This window comes from Mustela erminea, chromosome 3, assembly GCF_009829155.1.
Source record: "Mustela erminea isolate mMusErm1 chromosome 3, mMusErm1.Pri, whole genome shotgun sequence".
Classification (NCBI taxonomy): domain Eukaryota; kingdom Metazoa; phylum Chordata; class Mammalia; order Carnivora; family Mustelidae; genus Mustela; species Mustela erminea.
Window position 1 is genome coordinate 123,567,977 of NC_045616.1, and position 16,685 is coordinate 123,584,661.

General features: G+C 44.5%; 1 protein-coding gene across 7 annotated transcripts in view; it reads right to left on the reverse strand.

Moving 5' to 3' along the window:
* The window catches only part of ABLIM3 (actin binding LIM protein family member 3), a 109,361-nt gene that overhangs the window by 65,460 nt on the left and 27,216 nt on the right, over positions 1-16,685 (reverse strand). For all 7 annotated transcript variants that reach the window (XM_032337376.1, XM_032337375.1, XM_032337374.1 and 4 more), the window contains exon 3: positions 5,821-5,958. In XM_032337376.1, coding sequence (XP_032193267.1) covers positions 5,821-5,958 — 138 coding nt within the window. The remainder of the gene's footprint in view (positions 1-5,820; positions 5,959-16,685) is intronic.

The following is a 16,685-nucleotide window of genomic DNA, read 5'->3' on the forward strand; positions in this document are numbered from 1 at the left end:
AATCTCACGACTCTGAGACCATGACCCAAGCTGAAATCAAGAGTCAGCCGCTCAACTGACTGAGTCACCCAGGTTCCCCATCTTATTGTGATTTTAAATTTCACTTCCCTGCTTATTAATGAAATTGAGAATCTTCTTATATGTTTATGGGCCATTTGTGTTTTCAGGGTTCATCTATGCAGATGTATTGCTACAAAATATTCCACTGTATTTTATTTATCTGTTCATTGGTTGATGGATATTTGATTTGTTTCCAATTTTTTACTTGATGAACAATAGTGCCATGAACAGTCATGCACAAGTGTTTGTGTGGACATATGTTTTCATTTCTCTTAAGCATACATCTTATGACTTTGAAATTGTTAAGTCATAGGGTTACTCTACATTGAACTCCTAGAGGAACTGCAAGACGGTTTTCCACAGCAGCTGTGCACTTTGCATTCCCACCCGCAGTGGGTGAGGGTTCCAATTTCTCCACATTCTTGACAACACTTGCCGGATTCTGTCTTTTTGAAGATGGCCGATCTTGTGGGTATGACATGTGTCTCCTTGTGGTTTGATGTGCATTCTCAGATGGCTAATGATATTGAGCATTTTTCCCATGTGCTTGCTGGACGTGTGTAGAACTTCTTTGAAGAAAAGTCTCTTTGGATCCTTTGCCCATTTCGAAATCGGATTATTTGTAAGTTGTAAGAATATTTTATATAGTTTAGATACAAGTTCTTTACCAGATGTATGTTTTGCAAATTTCCTTTCCCATTCAGTGGGTTGCCTTTTTACATTCTTGATGGTATATTTGAAGCACAGAGAAGTGTTTAATTTTGATGACACCTAATTCATCTATTTTTCTTCTGTTGTTTGTACTTCTGGTATCCACGCCAAGAAGTCTTTGACTAACTCAAGGTCACAAAGACTTACTCTTGTATTTTCTCCTGAGAGTTTTATAGTTTCTGCTCTTACAGGTAGGTTTTTTGACTTATTTTGAGCTAATTATTATGTATGGTGTGAGGAAGGAGTCCAACTTCATGTTTTTTGGTTGTTTTTTTGCATATGTATGTCCAGTTTTCCTAGCACCATTTGTTGAAGACTCTTCTTTCCCCATATAATTGTCTTGGTAGCTTTGCTGACAATCACCTGACCATAAACCTAAGGGTTTATTTCTGCTCTCCCAATTCTATTGATCTATATGTCTATTCATGGGCTAATACCATATTGTCTTATCTACTGTAGCTTTGTAGTAAGTTTTGAAAATGGGAAGTTTGAGTCCTCCAGCTTTGTTCTTTTTTTTTTTTTTTCCAGAAATGTTTTGGCTATTCTATGTCCTCTGCAATTCCATATTAATCTCACAATCAGCTTGTCAATTTCTTCAAGGAAGTCAGCTGGGATTTTTATGGGCATTGTATTCGCTATGAACAGAATATTATTCTGCCCCAGATTTGTATTTTGAAGCCCTAACTCCCAGTGTCATGGTATTTGTGTAGGAGCCTTGAAGAGATACTTAGGTTTAGATGAGGTTATAAGGGTGGGACCCTTATTATGAGATTAGTGCCCTTTTTAGAAGAGACACCAGCCAGCTTGCCATCTCTCTCTCTCTCTCTTTCTCTCTCTCTCTCTCTGACATGTGAGAGCACAGAAAGAAGATGGCTATCTGCAAGCCAAGAAGGGAGCTCTCACCAGAACCCAACCATGCTGGCACCTTGATCTTGGACTTCCGGCCTCTGAAACTGTGACAAGATAAATTTCTGTTTAAGCCACTCAACTTACAGTATTTTACTGTGGAAACCTGAGCTGAGTAAGAGAGCATCAGATCTGTGGGTTAGTCTGAAGAATACTGCCATCTTGACAATATTAAGACTTCCAATCCATGAACACGAGATTTCATTTATTTAGATCTTCTTTAATATTTCTTTTCAGAGTATAAATTTTATACTTTTGTTAAATTTATTCCTATGTATTTTATTTTTGATGCTATTACAAATAAATCATTTCTAATTTTATTTTCAGATCATTCATTGTAAATGTATAGAAATTCAATTGATATTTCACCCCCAAACCCTGATGAACTTAGTTGTTATTACTAATAGCTTTTTAGTGCATTCCTTAGGATTTGCTATTTATGAGATCATGTCATGTGCATATAGAAATAACTTTCCTCTTACTTTTTCAATCTGGATGTCTTTTACTTCATTTTCTTGTGTAACTGACCCAATAGAAGCCTATGGTACAGAGTTGAATGGGAGTAGTAAGAGAAAACATCCTTTTGCTACTTTTGACTTTACAGGAAGGCAGGCAGGCAGGTAGTCTTTCACCATTAAATATGATGTTAGCTATAGGTTTGTTTGGTTCTTGAGAAATATTTTTGCTGAACACATAATTCTAAATTTACAGTTATTTCTTTTAGTATATACAGCTATTACCCCACTCGTCTCTGGCTTCCTTGTTGCTACTAACATGTCAGCGGTCAATCTACTTACCATTCATAGGCAGATGATCTATTTCTTCTCTCTGGCTGTTCTTAAAATTGTCTTTTGTCTTTGGTGATCTGCGGTTTCACTCTGATGATGTATATAAGTGGAGTTCTTTTATACTTTTCTACTGGTATTTATTAAGTTTCTGGATCCAATGATTTGTGTCTTTGAGTGGTTCTAGAACATTCACAGCTGTCATGTCTCCAAATATCCTCCCACTCATGTATTCAATTACATATCTCTAGAACTCTGATTGCATATATGTCAAACCTTTCCACTATTTTCTCCATGCATAAATTTCTCTTTTATTTTTACCTCCTTCTTATATTTCTGAACCAAATGTATATATCTATTTCTTGGCTAAATCCTACAGTTCATTAATTCTTTCTTCAGTAACATCTAATCTGCTATATAATCCATACACTGACTTTTAAATTTCAAATATTATTTATTTTTATTTCTAAAATTTTGTTTCTTTTTCAAATCTGCTGTGCTACTTGCTATAATGTTTCTGTTCTTGTTCTTTTTTTAAAATGGCTCTTCTTACTTATTTAAATGTATTGTATGTAATCATTATATAATGTCAGAAAATGCCAACTTATGAAGTCTTTGAGGTTCTGATTCTTCTCTTCTTTGTTTTTGTGGTGTTCTACCCCCAGTATGATTTGTGTGTTTTTGACTGTGAGTTACTCATCTGGCTAATAATGTTACCTGTGGGAGTTCTTTGAGTCCTGGAGTAAAGCTGAATTCCTCCAAAGAGGAATATCACTTGTTTCTGCCATTTGCCAAGTATAAGATGACTTTCTTTTAAATTCTGTTTCACCTTTTTAAATATTTATGCCAAATATATAGCATGAATATAGAACGTGAATCCATATTAAGGGTGGATTATGGGTAGACATTTTGATACAAGTTTTATTCTGCTCTACCCAGTGCCAAAGTTGGTACAGAAAAGGTTCCTTGCTGTCTCCTCTTCCAGTTTATTTCTCACCCATCCATACATTGAAAGTAAGATTTTCATAGGGGAAAATCTCAGCTTTACTCAGAGGTCTCCTATTAGATTCCTACTTAGACCAGACTCTAGCCTCTACTTCCTATGTCTCCGTCATCTATGCAGCCATCAAGGCAAAAGCTCAAGGTTGCCAAGGTTGAGCATAAACCATCAGGATTAAATCTTGCGCTGGCAGGCACACGAGGATTTCTGCTTTTACTTTTGTTTTTTTACCTCTGCGGGTTCTTTCATTTCATGTCAGCACAGTAGTGCATGGTAAAAGAACTGTAAGAAATAGTCATAGAGATTTTAACTTTTTCAAATGAAGCTATTTAAGGTAACTATAACTGTTACTGCTGGAAACAAAAATTCTTTCATTTCTTTCACTTCTAAGCAAGTTGACATTGAAAACAGTCAGAAAAGTAAATCTGTTTTTTTTCCCTTAAAATCTCCGTGGAAAGATGTTTTCCAACCTCCCTGTGGTTGATTGTCAAAATGTCCAAATTCTTCCTTTCTCTGTATTCACACCCTTGAAGTCTGCAAATCCTCCCACCAAGGGCAAGGTTTATTTCTCCATGATCTTGAACCTGGGTCGGCCCCTTGACTCATTTTGGCCAATGGGACATTGGCAGGTATGACATAAGCTGAGGCTTAAAAAGGTCTTGCTTTCCGAAGCTTGCTCCCTGGTTATGCTTGGAACTCTGAGACCACCATGCAAATGAGTCCAAGCCAGGCTACTGGAGGATGAGAAGCCAGATGCAGGCACTCAGCCTGACAGCCTGCAAACCACTGCCAGCTGACCCAGCAATAGCATCATGATAAGGTGAGTGGAGACAAGGAGAGCCAGCTTAGCCTGGGAGAGCTGCCCTGCCAACCCAGAGAATCATGAGCTAAACAAAAAATTACCTAAAACTACTAAATTTTGGTCTAAGCAAAGGGTAACTAATAGACTTTCTTAAGAATATGATCATACAGTCCTAGCTCAGGCCTCCTTAGAACAATTTTACTGTTTTTACCCTTTGTCCTGCCCCAGCTTCTGGGGATGTAGAAATGGTCACTCGCCAGGACACTTTTGCAAGTCAGCTTACACTAAAGGGGTGTGCCAAGCCTCAATCTGGAATTCAAATCACATCAATTAAAATATATTCCATATATGCTTCCACTAAAATCATTAGGACATATGAATATGTCATTTATTTGCTCAATGCAGAGTCTATTGAGATCCTGAGAAAGAAATCCAGAATTTTTCTCAGTGGCAGGGGAAGTCAATCTCAGACACATAAGACTGAGGTTGGAAACAGTTATTAAAATGAAAAGATCTGAGGTTTCAATTGATCTTAAATTCAATATATGTTAATGCCATGAAGCGACTCCTCCGGAGGTCAATTCAGCATCAATCGTATTAACAGAAACGGTGTCCCTACTCTGTCTGCCAGACTTTGATAACCGTGGTCTGTTCTGGGCACCATGCTTTAAGAATGACAGTGACAGACCAGAATGGATCAAGGAAGAAGACTCCAAGATGATACAAGTTGGAATCATTTCAGATGAAGCTCAAGGTGAGGACCCACAGGGTCATCAGGGCCAGGGAGACTTGGCTGCAAATACGTGAGCGCCAGCCCCAGGGAACAGCACACATGAAGGACTCATCACACTTTGTGAGAACAAATCTAGAAACTGCAGGTGCAAGTTACTGGTTTGGGCTCAAACATTTCCCAAACCCACGGGGCCATCCAACCTCAAAATAGCTGCTCTGGGGAAGAGAAAGCCTGGATGAGGAGTTCAAGGTGGACACTGGAGAGGCATCTGTCAGGGACCACGGCGGAGGGACGGTTGCCCTGCCCAGGCCAGAGGGCTCCCGGGCTCTTTCAGCAGAGTCCTACTTTCTTCTTGCTGCTAGTTATCCCACTTGTTTAGGAACTTGTAGTTTTTAAGAGGTAACCCGACATCCATCTGCTCCCAAATTACAGACCTCAGTGAAGTCATAATGTACCTTCTCCCCTGTTTGAGGACTGGTCATAGAAGAGGGGCTCATCCCAGAGCCCCACTCTTTCATTCACTCTCAAATTGGTTTAGAGGCACGAGCCAGGAGTCTTTCCAGATGTTTAGGTAAAACTTGCAGGATTGCCTTTTTCCTTCTGCGTCAGCACTGCCATTCTGAGGTCCCCAGCTTCCCTCCCTCCCCCATGTCTAGAATTTTCCTTCCCACTTCCCTCCATACTGCCCAAGGGAGAATTCTAATAAAGGCTCAAGGAGAGTTTCTCTAGGGCTGTAGAAGTAGCTTAACTGCCTGTGTTTTTTCTGTCTCCCCCGTGCATGTCCTGCCATCTGACAAGGGAGCTGGGAGCCTGGGCTTCCTACCTTGGCAGGTGAAGCATCTGATGTGAAAGTGGTTGTTGTGGACACGGACCACTTCTCCTTTGCAGGTGTCTCCACAGCGGTAGCACTGGATGACATTGGAGCTGCCTCGGGGATTGTAAGGATTCTGCTGATAAGGAACTGTAGGAAGAAACAAAGAGATCACTATCCAGAAGGCCTGTCTCCTTTACAAACTCTGTTACAAGACATTATCATAATCCTAACTGGGAGAAAAAGCAGAACACGTGCAGGTAATTAGCCAAGTACCTTCAATACATCAGCAGGTCACATATGCCAAGCTAAGTCATCATGGAGATGTGAGTCCATGAATCTCCTTAAGCAGGCAAAGACTTATGAGTGAGCATAAGCTTTCCTTGCCATAATAGAGGTCAAATTTATAGAAGAACTAAAGTAAAGTACTAAAGTAAAGTAAAGAAGAACTAAAAGTAAAGTAAAAGAAGTAGAGTATTTCAAGGTAAATGATTCAGAAATAACAGTTCTTGGGTGATTCTGGATCAAAACCAGGACTTCTCAAGAGAATTTCTTCTCAAGGTCACAGACTTCTCAGGTCCCAGACTTCTCAAGAGAATTTGGTTCTTGCAGTTGACACGGGTCTCAAAGAAAGGGGCAACTGACCCTACCTCCAACGGGCTTGGAGCAAAGCAAGTGACATTCCCCTCTCTGGGCCTCTAGTTTTGACATCTATAAAATGAGGGTGGTCAATGGTAGTATGGGTTTTGTACAAAGGAGGCATAAAGGGGTGACACTCTAATTGGAAGGAGGTTGGTGAGAGGACTCATCTGAGTGGCACTTTCCATAACATTGAGAAAATGTCAAAAGTATATAATTAAGAAAAAAATCTGGTAGAGATTATGAAGGGCCTACGGTCACGGAGGTTGGGCACTTGATGATACTGAATAGAGCTACTACTTTATAGATCTATGATCTTGCCCAGACTCTCCATGGCCATGTTTCCAGAACTCCTGTCCCTGAGATATACTTTGCTTGGCCACTCTAAAATCTGGCCTCTGGTATTTAATATTAGTAGGCACCTGCTTAGAATAAAAAAAATTCAGGGTTGGGAGGGATACTGCCAGCTCTCAGGTCCAACATCATTATGTATAAGCTACTGAGATAACTTTGCCAATGAGGAACCAGATCTTCTCTCTTGTAAGAAGCCCCTGGGGAGATCGGGAGAGATCTTCTCAATTCCTCAATTCTCCAAGTTGCAGCAACAGTCCCAAATCTTTTGCTCATACTCTATTAGGAGAAAGCTCACTCTTGTCCTGACTATAAAGATGACCACCTGATTGGAGGGGAATTGATGTTTACCATTTAGACATGCAGGCTTACTACCTAAATTTTGAATAAGCTTATTATAAATTAATCTGGACTCACATGAACCTTGAACTGCAAAGGAATTTACAAAATACTTGCTTCAGGGCTTCTTGACCTTGTGTGGTCATGGTTAATGGGTGTTCACTGAAATTTGAATCATTTATTCTAGGTACAAGGAAGGATGGCACATGGTGTCTTGCTTGGCAATGAAAAGTGAGTGGAAATCATGTGTGTCATTTTCAACCGGAGCCAGCCAGTTTGTGATCTGCCATATTGCCTTTTCCATAACCCAGCAACCAGGGATATCCCAGATGGTGTGCCGGGTGCATCAGCTCAGATCCCTGATTGAGCCCTAGAGTGCAGATCCAAGACTAACCCAGGACGAACATCTATGGTGAGCAGGGAGTAATTTTTGTGTTCATGACCTTGTTGCTACAGCGTATCTGGATGGATATGCCTGGGATCTAATATTTCTAATTAAATATAAAATTTGGTATTATGTGCATTATGCTACAGCTCTCTTCAGATTCTCAAAGATGGCCTCCAAAACTGATCTTAGCTGCCTTCCTCCTTTTAAAGACAAGTAACAGGAAAGCAGGATTTCCTTTTTCTATCTTTCTTTCTTTTTTTTTTAAGGATTTTATTTATTTGGGAGAGAGAGAGATTGAGAGAACGAGTGGGATGAGGGGCAGAGGGAGAAGCAGGATATGGAACTTGATCCCAAGACCCTGAGATCATTACTTGAGCCGAAGGCAGACACTTAACTGACTGGGCCACCCAGGCACCATGGACTTTCAATTATCTTCCACTTACAGGTCTCCCGAATCCCCCTTGTGCTATAGGGCAAGAAGCTGGTTACTGAGCCCTGAAAGTGTTGCATCTGACAACTTTGCTGTCTGAGGCGGGAGAATAATATCCTTCTCAGAATCTTTGTCTCGAGGAGTCCCTGCCCCTTATTCAACTTTTCTGCTGTCTTAAATTTAAGACAAAATGTAGTGAGTTAGCTAGTTAACTAAATCATTAATTAACTCACTAAATGGGTTAATACACACGAAGCATTTAAAAAAGTGCATGAAGTGTTCCACAAATGTTCACCGGTACCATGACCGTCACACCTGCCCCACAGCTCGGAGCAATCCTTCCCCACCCCCAGAATGTCCATAACCATTCATCCCATCTCCCCTTCTTCTTTCTTTGCTTTGTGCACACCACCCCTGGAAAATATTTCACTCTCCCCTCTTCCTCCAGTTCGCGAGAAAGGTATCTGAACAGTGTGCCTCAACAGTTGTTGAGGGAAACAAAACTGTGAGTCAGAAAATCAAGTAAGAACTAACAGGATAATCATCACCGACAGCAATGAGAAGTCTGAAAAGTACCCAAAAGCCCCCCCACAGAATCACTGCCCGAAATCTCATTTACCTTTTCTAATTTAACCTGCCTTATTGCTTGAGAACCAACTTCTACGATCAATTAGATTTTCCCCTGATTTGATTTTCTGGGGGAAATTGACTTGGGATCATGGTTTTCAGTCAAGACTCAGTCTTTTTTTTTTTTTTTTTCAGAAGATTTTATTTATTTATTTGACAGACAGAAATCACAAGTAGGCAGAGAGGCAGGGGGAGAAGCAGGTTCCCCCCTGAGCAGAGAGCCCGACTCGGGGTTTGATCTCAGGACCCTGGGATCATGGCCTGAGCTGAAGGCAGAGGCTTAACCCACTGAGCCACCCAGATGCCCCAAGACTCAGTCTTTGACCCACTCAGATAAAAAGATGTAAAATCTGGGGGAGGGGACAGATTAGGAAAATGGGTTTTCTGGGCTCAGAGTTAGCGATGACCCCCCCCCCACCCCTAACTCTGATGCTTTCCTCAGGATGAGGGTGCTCTTTTGGTGCTGCTGACTATGGCTGGAAACCCACAAGCGTCTGATGTTTGTAAATCGTCCCACAAATAGAAATGCAGGCCTCATTTGTGTGAGTTCTTCCAGATTGCTGATGTAAACTGTGATTATAAAAGGGCAGCAGTGTAGCAAGATTCGAGTTTACAGACGTGTGAAGGTTTTCCTTTTCTAGATAGTGCCAACAGGAGCTCTAGGGGTCAGGGGAAGTTAGGCTGAGCTGTGCCATATCAGCTCTTGCCCTGAAAGCTACCTCATTCCCAACAAGATCTTGTATCTTTGGGTAATTAAGTCAATGACATAATCAAACCATACTCCGTGTGTGTGGAAGGTGCCATTTCTTCCCACCAATCTCTACCCACACTCCCCCAAAGCACTGGAATTTTATTGTTGATTTTCTGCTGGTTATTATTTCCACGAATTTTGATCTCAGAAAGAACTAGAAGCTAGTCACATGATTTATAACATTTGTCTTATGTACTAATGTCTAATTCCAGATTGACTTGTACTTGTATTTTGAACTACCTGTCCTTGACAGCAACATTTTAGAGAAGACATGAGCCTCAAAGGACATTAGCTCGGATGACTTGTGAAATAATCCATGAAGTTATAAAGTTTAGAGACCTGGATCATGGGATATGTTTCTAAAACATGGCCAGGAAAGGGCACATAGGAGGGACATTGGCAATGTCCAATCTGTAAGGAGTGCTGTCCAACAGATATCTGAGTACAGAAATGTTCAAAATTTACACTGTCCAAAATAATAATTACTAGCCCTATGTGGCTGCTGAACATTTGAAAAATGGCTAGTGTGACTGAGGGACTGAATTTTTAATTTTATCTCATTTTAATTAATATAAATTTACATTTAAGTAGCCACATGTGGCTAGTGGTACCATTACTGGACATTTCAACTTTATAAATCCATAAAGAGAAAACCAGGCACTGAGACTGGGGAAAGAAGAAATGAACTCTGCTGGAACCCTACTTAAATAAAAATAACATGTGCAAATTAATTCGGGTATACCACCTCAGACTTAAATTATTCCTTTTCATCCTTGAAGAGTTTTAAAGTTGTACTCAAAAGCAGCTTGCAATCCGAACCAATTACACACACATTCACCCATCCTGAATTTGACCTAGAAACAAAAGATTCCGAGCAATGCGATAAATATTAATTTTTTAAAAAGTCACAATTTTTCAGGTACTGCGAGACTGAACAATCTTAATTTTTCCAAGACTAGAAGCAAAGAGGTCAATTGGCAATGGCTGTCAGTATACTTTCTTAAGACAGAAAATCAGCCCAGTCAGCACATTTGAGATGAAAAATGAAGGGTTGGTTGCAATTGCACTAATGGGTATTTACCCCAAAGATACAGATGCAGTGAAAAGAAGGGTCATCTGAACCCCAGTGTTCATAGCAGCAATGGCCACAGTCACCAAACTGGAAAGAACCAAGATGCCCTTCAACGGACAAATGGATGAAGAAGATGTGGTCCATATACACAATGGAGTATTATGCCTCCATCAGAAAGGATGAATACCCAACTTTTGTATCAACATGGACAGGACTGGAAGAGATTATGCTGAATAAAATAAGTCAAGCAGAGAGAGTCAATTATCATAGGGTTTTGCTTACTTGTGGAGCGTAAGGAATAACACGGAGGACATTGGGAGAAGGACAGGAAAAGTGAATTGGGGGAAATCAGAGGGGGAGATGAACCATGAGAGTCTGTGGACTCTGAGAAACAAACTGAGGGATTTCGAGGGGAGGAGGGGGGTGTTAGGTGAGCCTGGTGGTGCGTATTATGGAGGACTCATATTGCATGGAGCACTGGGTGTGGTGCAGAAACAATGAATCTTGAAACACTGAAAAAATAAAATTAAAAAAATAAAAATAAGAATGTTATTTGTGCAGGTTAAAAAAAAGGAAAGTGAAGGGTCTGAAATAGACACCCAGCAGACCTTTAGTTCTAAGAGAAAATACAACTTAATTCCACAACTAAATTTGCAAGTAAAGCTCTTCCCAAGTGTGACAGAGATAATTTAAAAGTGTGGGAGCACAGCCACAAATTAGAAGGGGAGGGGCAGCTGGCCTCCCGGTAAGTTAAAGAGACCGCGTGAGTCAGAGGAGCTAGAAGTAAGCTCGACACCCAATTCCCGCACCCGCTTTCCTCCTCCTCTCCGGGGGGCTGTTGTTCTGGTCTCAGGAGTTTCTCATCGAGGAGCCCCAGCCGGCCTGAGTTCCGGTTCTCTCTCCGCTGTTACCTGCTTTGACCATCTTGGACGCGCCCTCCCTCTGTAGTCACTGAGGAGATGGGACAAAATGATTTACGAAATCCCCTCCAATTAAAAGCTGGTTCTGGCTCTGTGTGTCCTTCTCTGTGCCTCTTCCGCCCTCCACACACTCCCTTCTCTCCATTAACCGGTCTCACCCTTCAACTCCCCAGCGCTGCCATTAGATTACTCTCTTTTAAGAGCCGGTCACGCCATGCTTCCCCTCTCACAGACAACGTGACCTAAGTTATGCTCCCCTCACCGATGTGGTGCCTGCACGGTTGGTCCTATCCCCTCTGAGAGTGGCCTGACCTTGTAGAAAGAGACGTGCCTCCATTCTAATCGCATCATCTTTAAACTCGTCTTTAGGAGGTAGAAGCACCTATGGTGTCCTGGGGCGTAATTAAAAGAGTGACAAAGCTGTCTTGGAGACAACAAAACCACTGTGAAAAATGGCTGGAAGTGTAATAGAAACAGTGCGGCTTCTGCCTGAACAGTGCAACATCAAGTAGAGAGAATCAACCAACTCCAAAATGAGCTCACAATCGCCCCGGGCCCCGGGAAGCAGCCGGGCGCCGCAGCTGTCACACGTCGGCAACTCACGGCTTCATTAAGGCCCAAAGTACCCTGAGTGTGTTCACAGGTATTTCCTAAGCACGGAGGAGGAGACCCGACTGTGGATCCAGGCATTTCACTGGTAGAAAGCAGTCTGCCTGACAGGTTAGGGTGGGGTCTGTGGATAATAGTCTGGTCCTTTACAACATGACCTTGAGTTTGGTTTTGGAGTTGAACCAGGGTCTGCAGCCCTGATCCCGTCTCCTGGGAAAAGGCGGCAGTGACAGGGGATCCCTGCGTTGATAGGCACCGGGTGCAGGGGTTCAGGGTGCGGATGCTGGAGACAGGGGGCTGAGTTGGTATTCTAGCTCTGCTGCCTGCCGGCTGTGCGACCTTGAACAAGTTAAGTGCATGATGACGCCTGTCTCAGTTTGCTCATCTCTAGAGTGGGAACAACTCAGGTCAGCTGTGAGTATTAAATCGCATCAGTTACATAAAAGTGCTTGGGACACTGCTTGGGCTTAACGAATGTAAGCAAAAATTAATATTAAAGGCTCTCTGAAGTCATGCACCCCCACCTCAACTCAGTGCAGGAATTCTTTCTGAATTGCCCCTTACCACTTGCCCCGGGTTTGGCTCAAATATTGTCAAATTGCCAGCCCAACTTGGGCAAAGGTTTTCTGGTTGTCCCTCCCTGCTGCCGCTCAGGAAGAGAAGCCCCAGCTGCAGCCGGTTCCCCCCCTTAAAGCAACCTCTTCTTTCTGCCCCCATTCCTGAGCTTTCTGTTGATGGGTTTCTGTGGGCTGCAGAGGTGGGTGGCTGACACGCTTTTGATGTATCCTGCTGAGGAATGTGTGAATTGGGTGTTTCCTGTTGTGGGAAACAGAGGCTATGATCTATGTTTTCCTGGGGCGGTGTATTTTGGGCACATCTGCTGTTTCCAGGGGGATGTGTTGGCGTGTCAGTTGTGTGTGCATACTTAGAAGAGATGGGTGATTTGTTTTCTGAAAACTCTGCTAGGGAGACCGTGAGAGCTGCTTCTGGTAACCCCTAAGGGCCCCGCATGTATCATCTCATTGTGTCATGACATCTATGTTCATCGTGCGAATCCCTGGAACCCATCAGAGCTCCCTGGACTGGGAGGTCACCTAATACAGAGATTGTGAGCCTCGTGAGGGCAGGGACCACGGTGTCCTGTCTCTGCACTGTCCGTGCCAGGTCTGTAAAGGCTCAGTAACTACTTGATGGGTAAATACAAGAGCGAGTAAGATGAGTCCCATGGTTTCATTTAGCAAATGAGAAGGCTGAGGCCCGGAGGGAGATGGAGAGAACTTAGGCATGCCGCGTGTCAGTGTCTGAGGGTGTGTGTTCTAGGATAACAGGATAAAAGAGAGCGCAACCTGCAGCGTGGCCCAAGGGGAACAGACAGGTAGGGGAGGGAGTTCACAGTAGAATATGCTTCCATCAATCTGGAGTCATGCTGAGGCTTAGCATTAGCCTAGGTGGGCTGGGAGTGGGGGTGGGGCGTCCGAGGTCCAAGACGCAGAAGGATGAGGAGGGAGCTCGGAATGAAGCCATGCACGAAGAAACAGCAGGGTCGAATGCCTAAGGAAAGGTCTGGAAGGTTAAGAGAGTGTATTTGCGGAGTGACTACTCTGTCAGGAACTGGGCTCAGCAGTGTACATATGCTGTCTCATTGAGTTCTCATAATTCGGGAGGGGGGTGATATTATTATCCCTATTTTACAGATGGGGAAACGGAGACCCAAAGAGCTGAGGTCACTTACCCACAGCCATATCATTAGTAAACTTAGGCAGCTCTCACCACGAAGCCCTACTGCCGGCCACGCAGAAGGGCCAAGAGGGGTTCCCTCTGGGGAGGGAATGGGCTTGGGGGAGGCTACGAGGGATCTACTATCCCTCCCCAGTAATCATCCATCCATTACCTGGCTGACTTAAGATAGGTACATAAATTCCACACAGGTTGAGGAATGATGTTTGTGGGGTACAGACCAGGAAACCGGGTGCAGTGACTGAGCGTCTGTGGCTGAAGGTGAGGATGAAGGAGCCGTGATGGCTGCCCCCAGGGCGAGGGGATGGCCACCTGGAGCCACTTCTGTGGCTCAGGACGGACGGCCTGGCAGGTGTGTGTGTGGGGCTCCCCGGAGGGGCAGCTCAGCAGGTGCTGGCAGCTGGCGCCGGGCATAGGTGGAGCCCTCTGGGGATCCCCGGGTTCCTGCCCAGGTGGCCTGGCTTGGCCACACTTTCCGGTGTCAGCAGGTCAGGAATGTCAGTAACACAGCCTGTGACCCCAAGACGCTCTTGTCAAACCTTCACCGCCACAGAAACCCTTTCCCAGCCTCTCTCTCTGCCAGGCTCGGCAGCGTGCTCCGCGGTCAGGGAGTGCGGCTGGCAGCAGGGCTCGAGCAGACAGACTTGCTAGACCCAGCCGGGCCCCTTAGCACAGCCAGGGCCCTGGAGGGGCAGGGAGGGGCGAGGCCTGACCCGCAGCTGCGGCTGGAATTTATTTTTCATGTGAGAGTGTGGTGCCTCACTGAAATGGGAACAGTGTACTTGTTATTGATTTGGTGAATTCAGAAAGCTGGCCCATATCCAGAGTCAAAGAATTAGGTTTCCCCTTATTTCTATGTTCATCTTGTGATTGTAAAAAAAGAAAAAAAAAAAAAAGATAAGAAAAAAAAGAAGAGACTTCTGATTGAAGTCAATAAAACACTGTACGATTAAAAACAAAACAAAACGAGAAAAGCCCTCAATTCTATAAGTCAGCGTGGTTCCTCTTTCAAGATAAGCAGAAACTAAGTGGCAGGCAGTCTGCACCTCCGTTCCCCTCTTCACCGGGGGGTCTGGTCCAGGGCTCAGCCCAGCGGGGGCAGCACGGGCCTCTTTTCTAAGGACTCAAATAGATCTGTGTTCTCATTTCGTTCCCTGAGATTCTCCTCCCAAACTCTGGGCCAGGGAATCATGTTTTGTTAGCTGGGGGTAAAGGAGCCCTTTCTGCCCTATCTAATTTATACTTTCTCTAGAATATTTAGCTTTGTAATGGATCCTTCCTGTTTGGAGGGCACAGACTTGAAACTCAAAAGCCAGGAAGCGACCTCTCTTTGTCTCTGCCTTCTGCTGCCCATCCTGGCCCTGAGGCCTCCCTCCCTGAATAGAGGGGGAAGGATGAAGACGGGTGGCTGAAGGAAATACCAGTTAATATTTCAAGAATATCATCTCGCTACACTGGGGCCATGAGTTTTGAAAATCTAATCTAGAGACCTCGGTATGAATGACTGAGGGTCTGTTGAGCCCTGATGGAGAAGGGGAAACTCCCTAGTGAATCTGGCATTTTTCCCACCGGGGTTGCCTCCTGTCAGCAAACACCAAGTCTCTTGTCACACTGCTGACTCTCTTCCTCACTACCTTTACCAAGTCCCCAGTCAGGGACACTGAGGGGCTATAAGAGGAGCCCAACACGAACACAAATTGGGCAATTACTTTGTGCCATGCCCCTTGGGCTTCATACCTCCCAACTCACTGAATTCTCTCAGCCCCAGGAGACAGATACCATGGGATCCCTCTTCTATCTATGGGCAATCTGAGGCCCAGGGAGGTTCATTAATTTGCCTGAAGTCCCACCACATGTAAAGGTTGGAGCTAGGGTTGAGGCAGGCACCGTAGATCTAGAAGAGATTTGATTTTCCCTCCCAGGGGGTATTTCCAGATGGGCCTCCTTCTGCCCTGTGTATCCTGAGGGAAAGAGGGGGACCTGCCCAAGCATCGCCAGCAGGCAGCATGGGGCTGCCTTGCACTGGGGCCTTGACACACCTTTTCCAGCATCTCTACAGCTTTTTGGGAACACAATTTGGGTTTCCTCTGAGGTCCTGGATGCCATGTTGGAAGTAGAGGAACTCCAGGAAGCCAGTGATTGTCTGTGCTCTGAGTGACTCCGTCCCTTGGCCTGTGAGCCGGAGGTTTGAACACTTATACAATATTTGCTTCCCAAGGCTGGCAGGCCATCAGGCTCTGAGACACCATTGAGAAATGCAAGAAGCATCAGCTGTCACCCCGGCTCCCCTTGACTTATGTGTTTTTAGCGGAAGACACACAGAAAACATCTCATCTAGAGGTTTCTTTTTCGTTTTCCTTTTTGGTTTTTTGGGAAGCTTCAAACGTTTCCTTGAAATGCTGAAATGGCCTCCAGGTTGTACAGATTCCATCGTAAACCTCCAGGTTGTACAGATTCCATCGTAAACCATGCACAGAATGCAAACATCCGGTCACCTGGTGGGCATTCGGGGACAGCCGCCAGACCAGCGGATGCTTGCACTGCATGGGTCTCCCAGACACGCTTTACTTGGGCAGCCTGGTGTTTGTTCCTGAGCCTTCCAGAACACCATGGTTCCTACTTCTTCCTTTCTGCCTCACCCCTGGCCAACTTCTCTCCCTCACAGCCAGGCACCTGAAGGCATGGGTGTCATGGTCCCCACCTGGGGCCCATAAAGCTTCTATAATTGAAGAGGTGGAGGGCCTGACACAGACCTACTTATGACCCTCTCTTTCCAAGCTGGCCCCCAGCTCCCTCTCCCACACAAGCACACCTTTACAGCCCTGAGGTGCAGAGAGGGGCTGAACCTGCTCAGCGTCCCTGCCATGCTGGCCACACCAGGACCAGGAGGGAAATGCTCTGGCTTCAGATCGGGCAGGTTGCCTAAGAGGACGCCAGAACGACGGCCAAGTGGCACAAGTTAGGGAACTCTCAAAGTCATTCCAAGCAGCCTCAGCACTCAGAGGGCAGAGGTC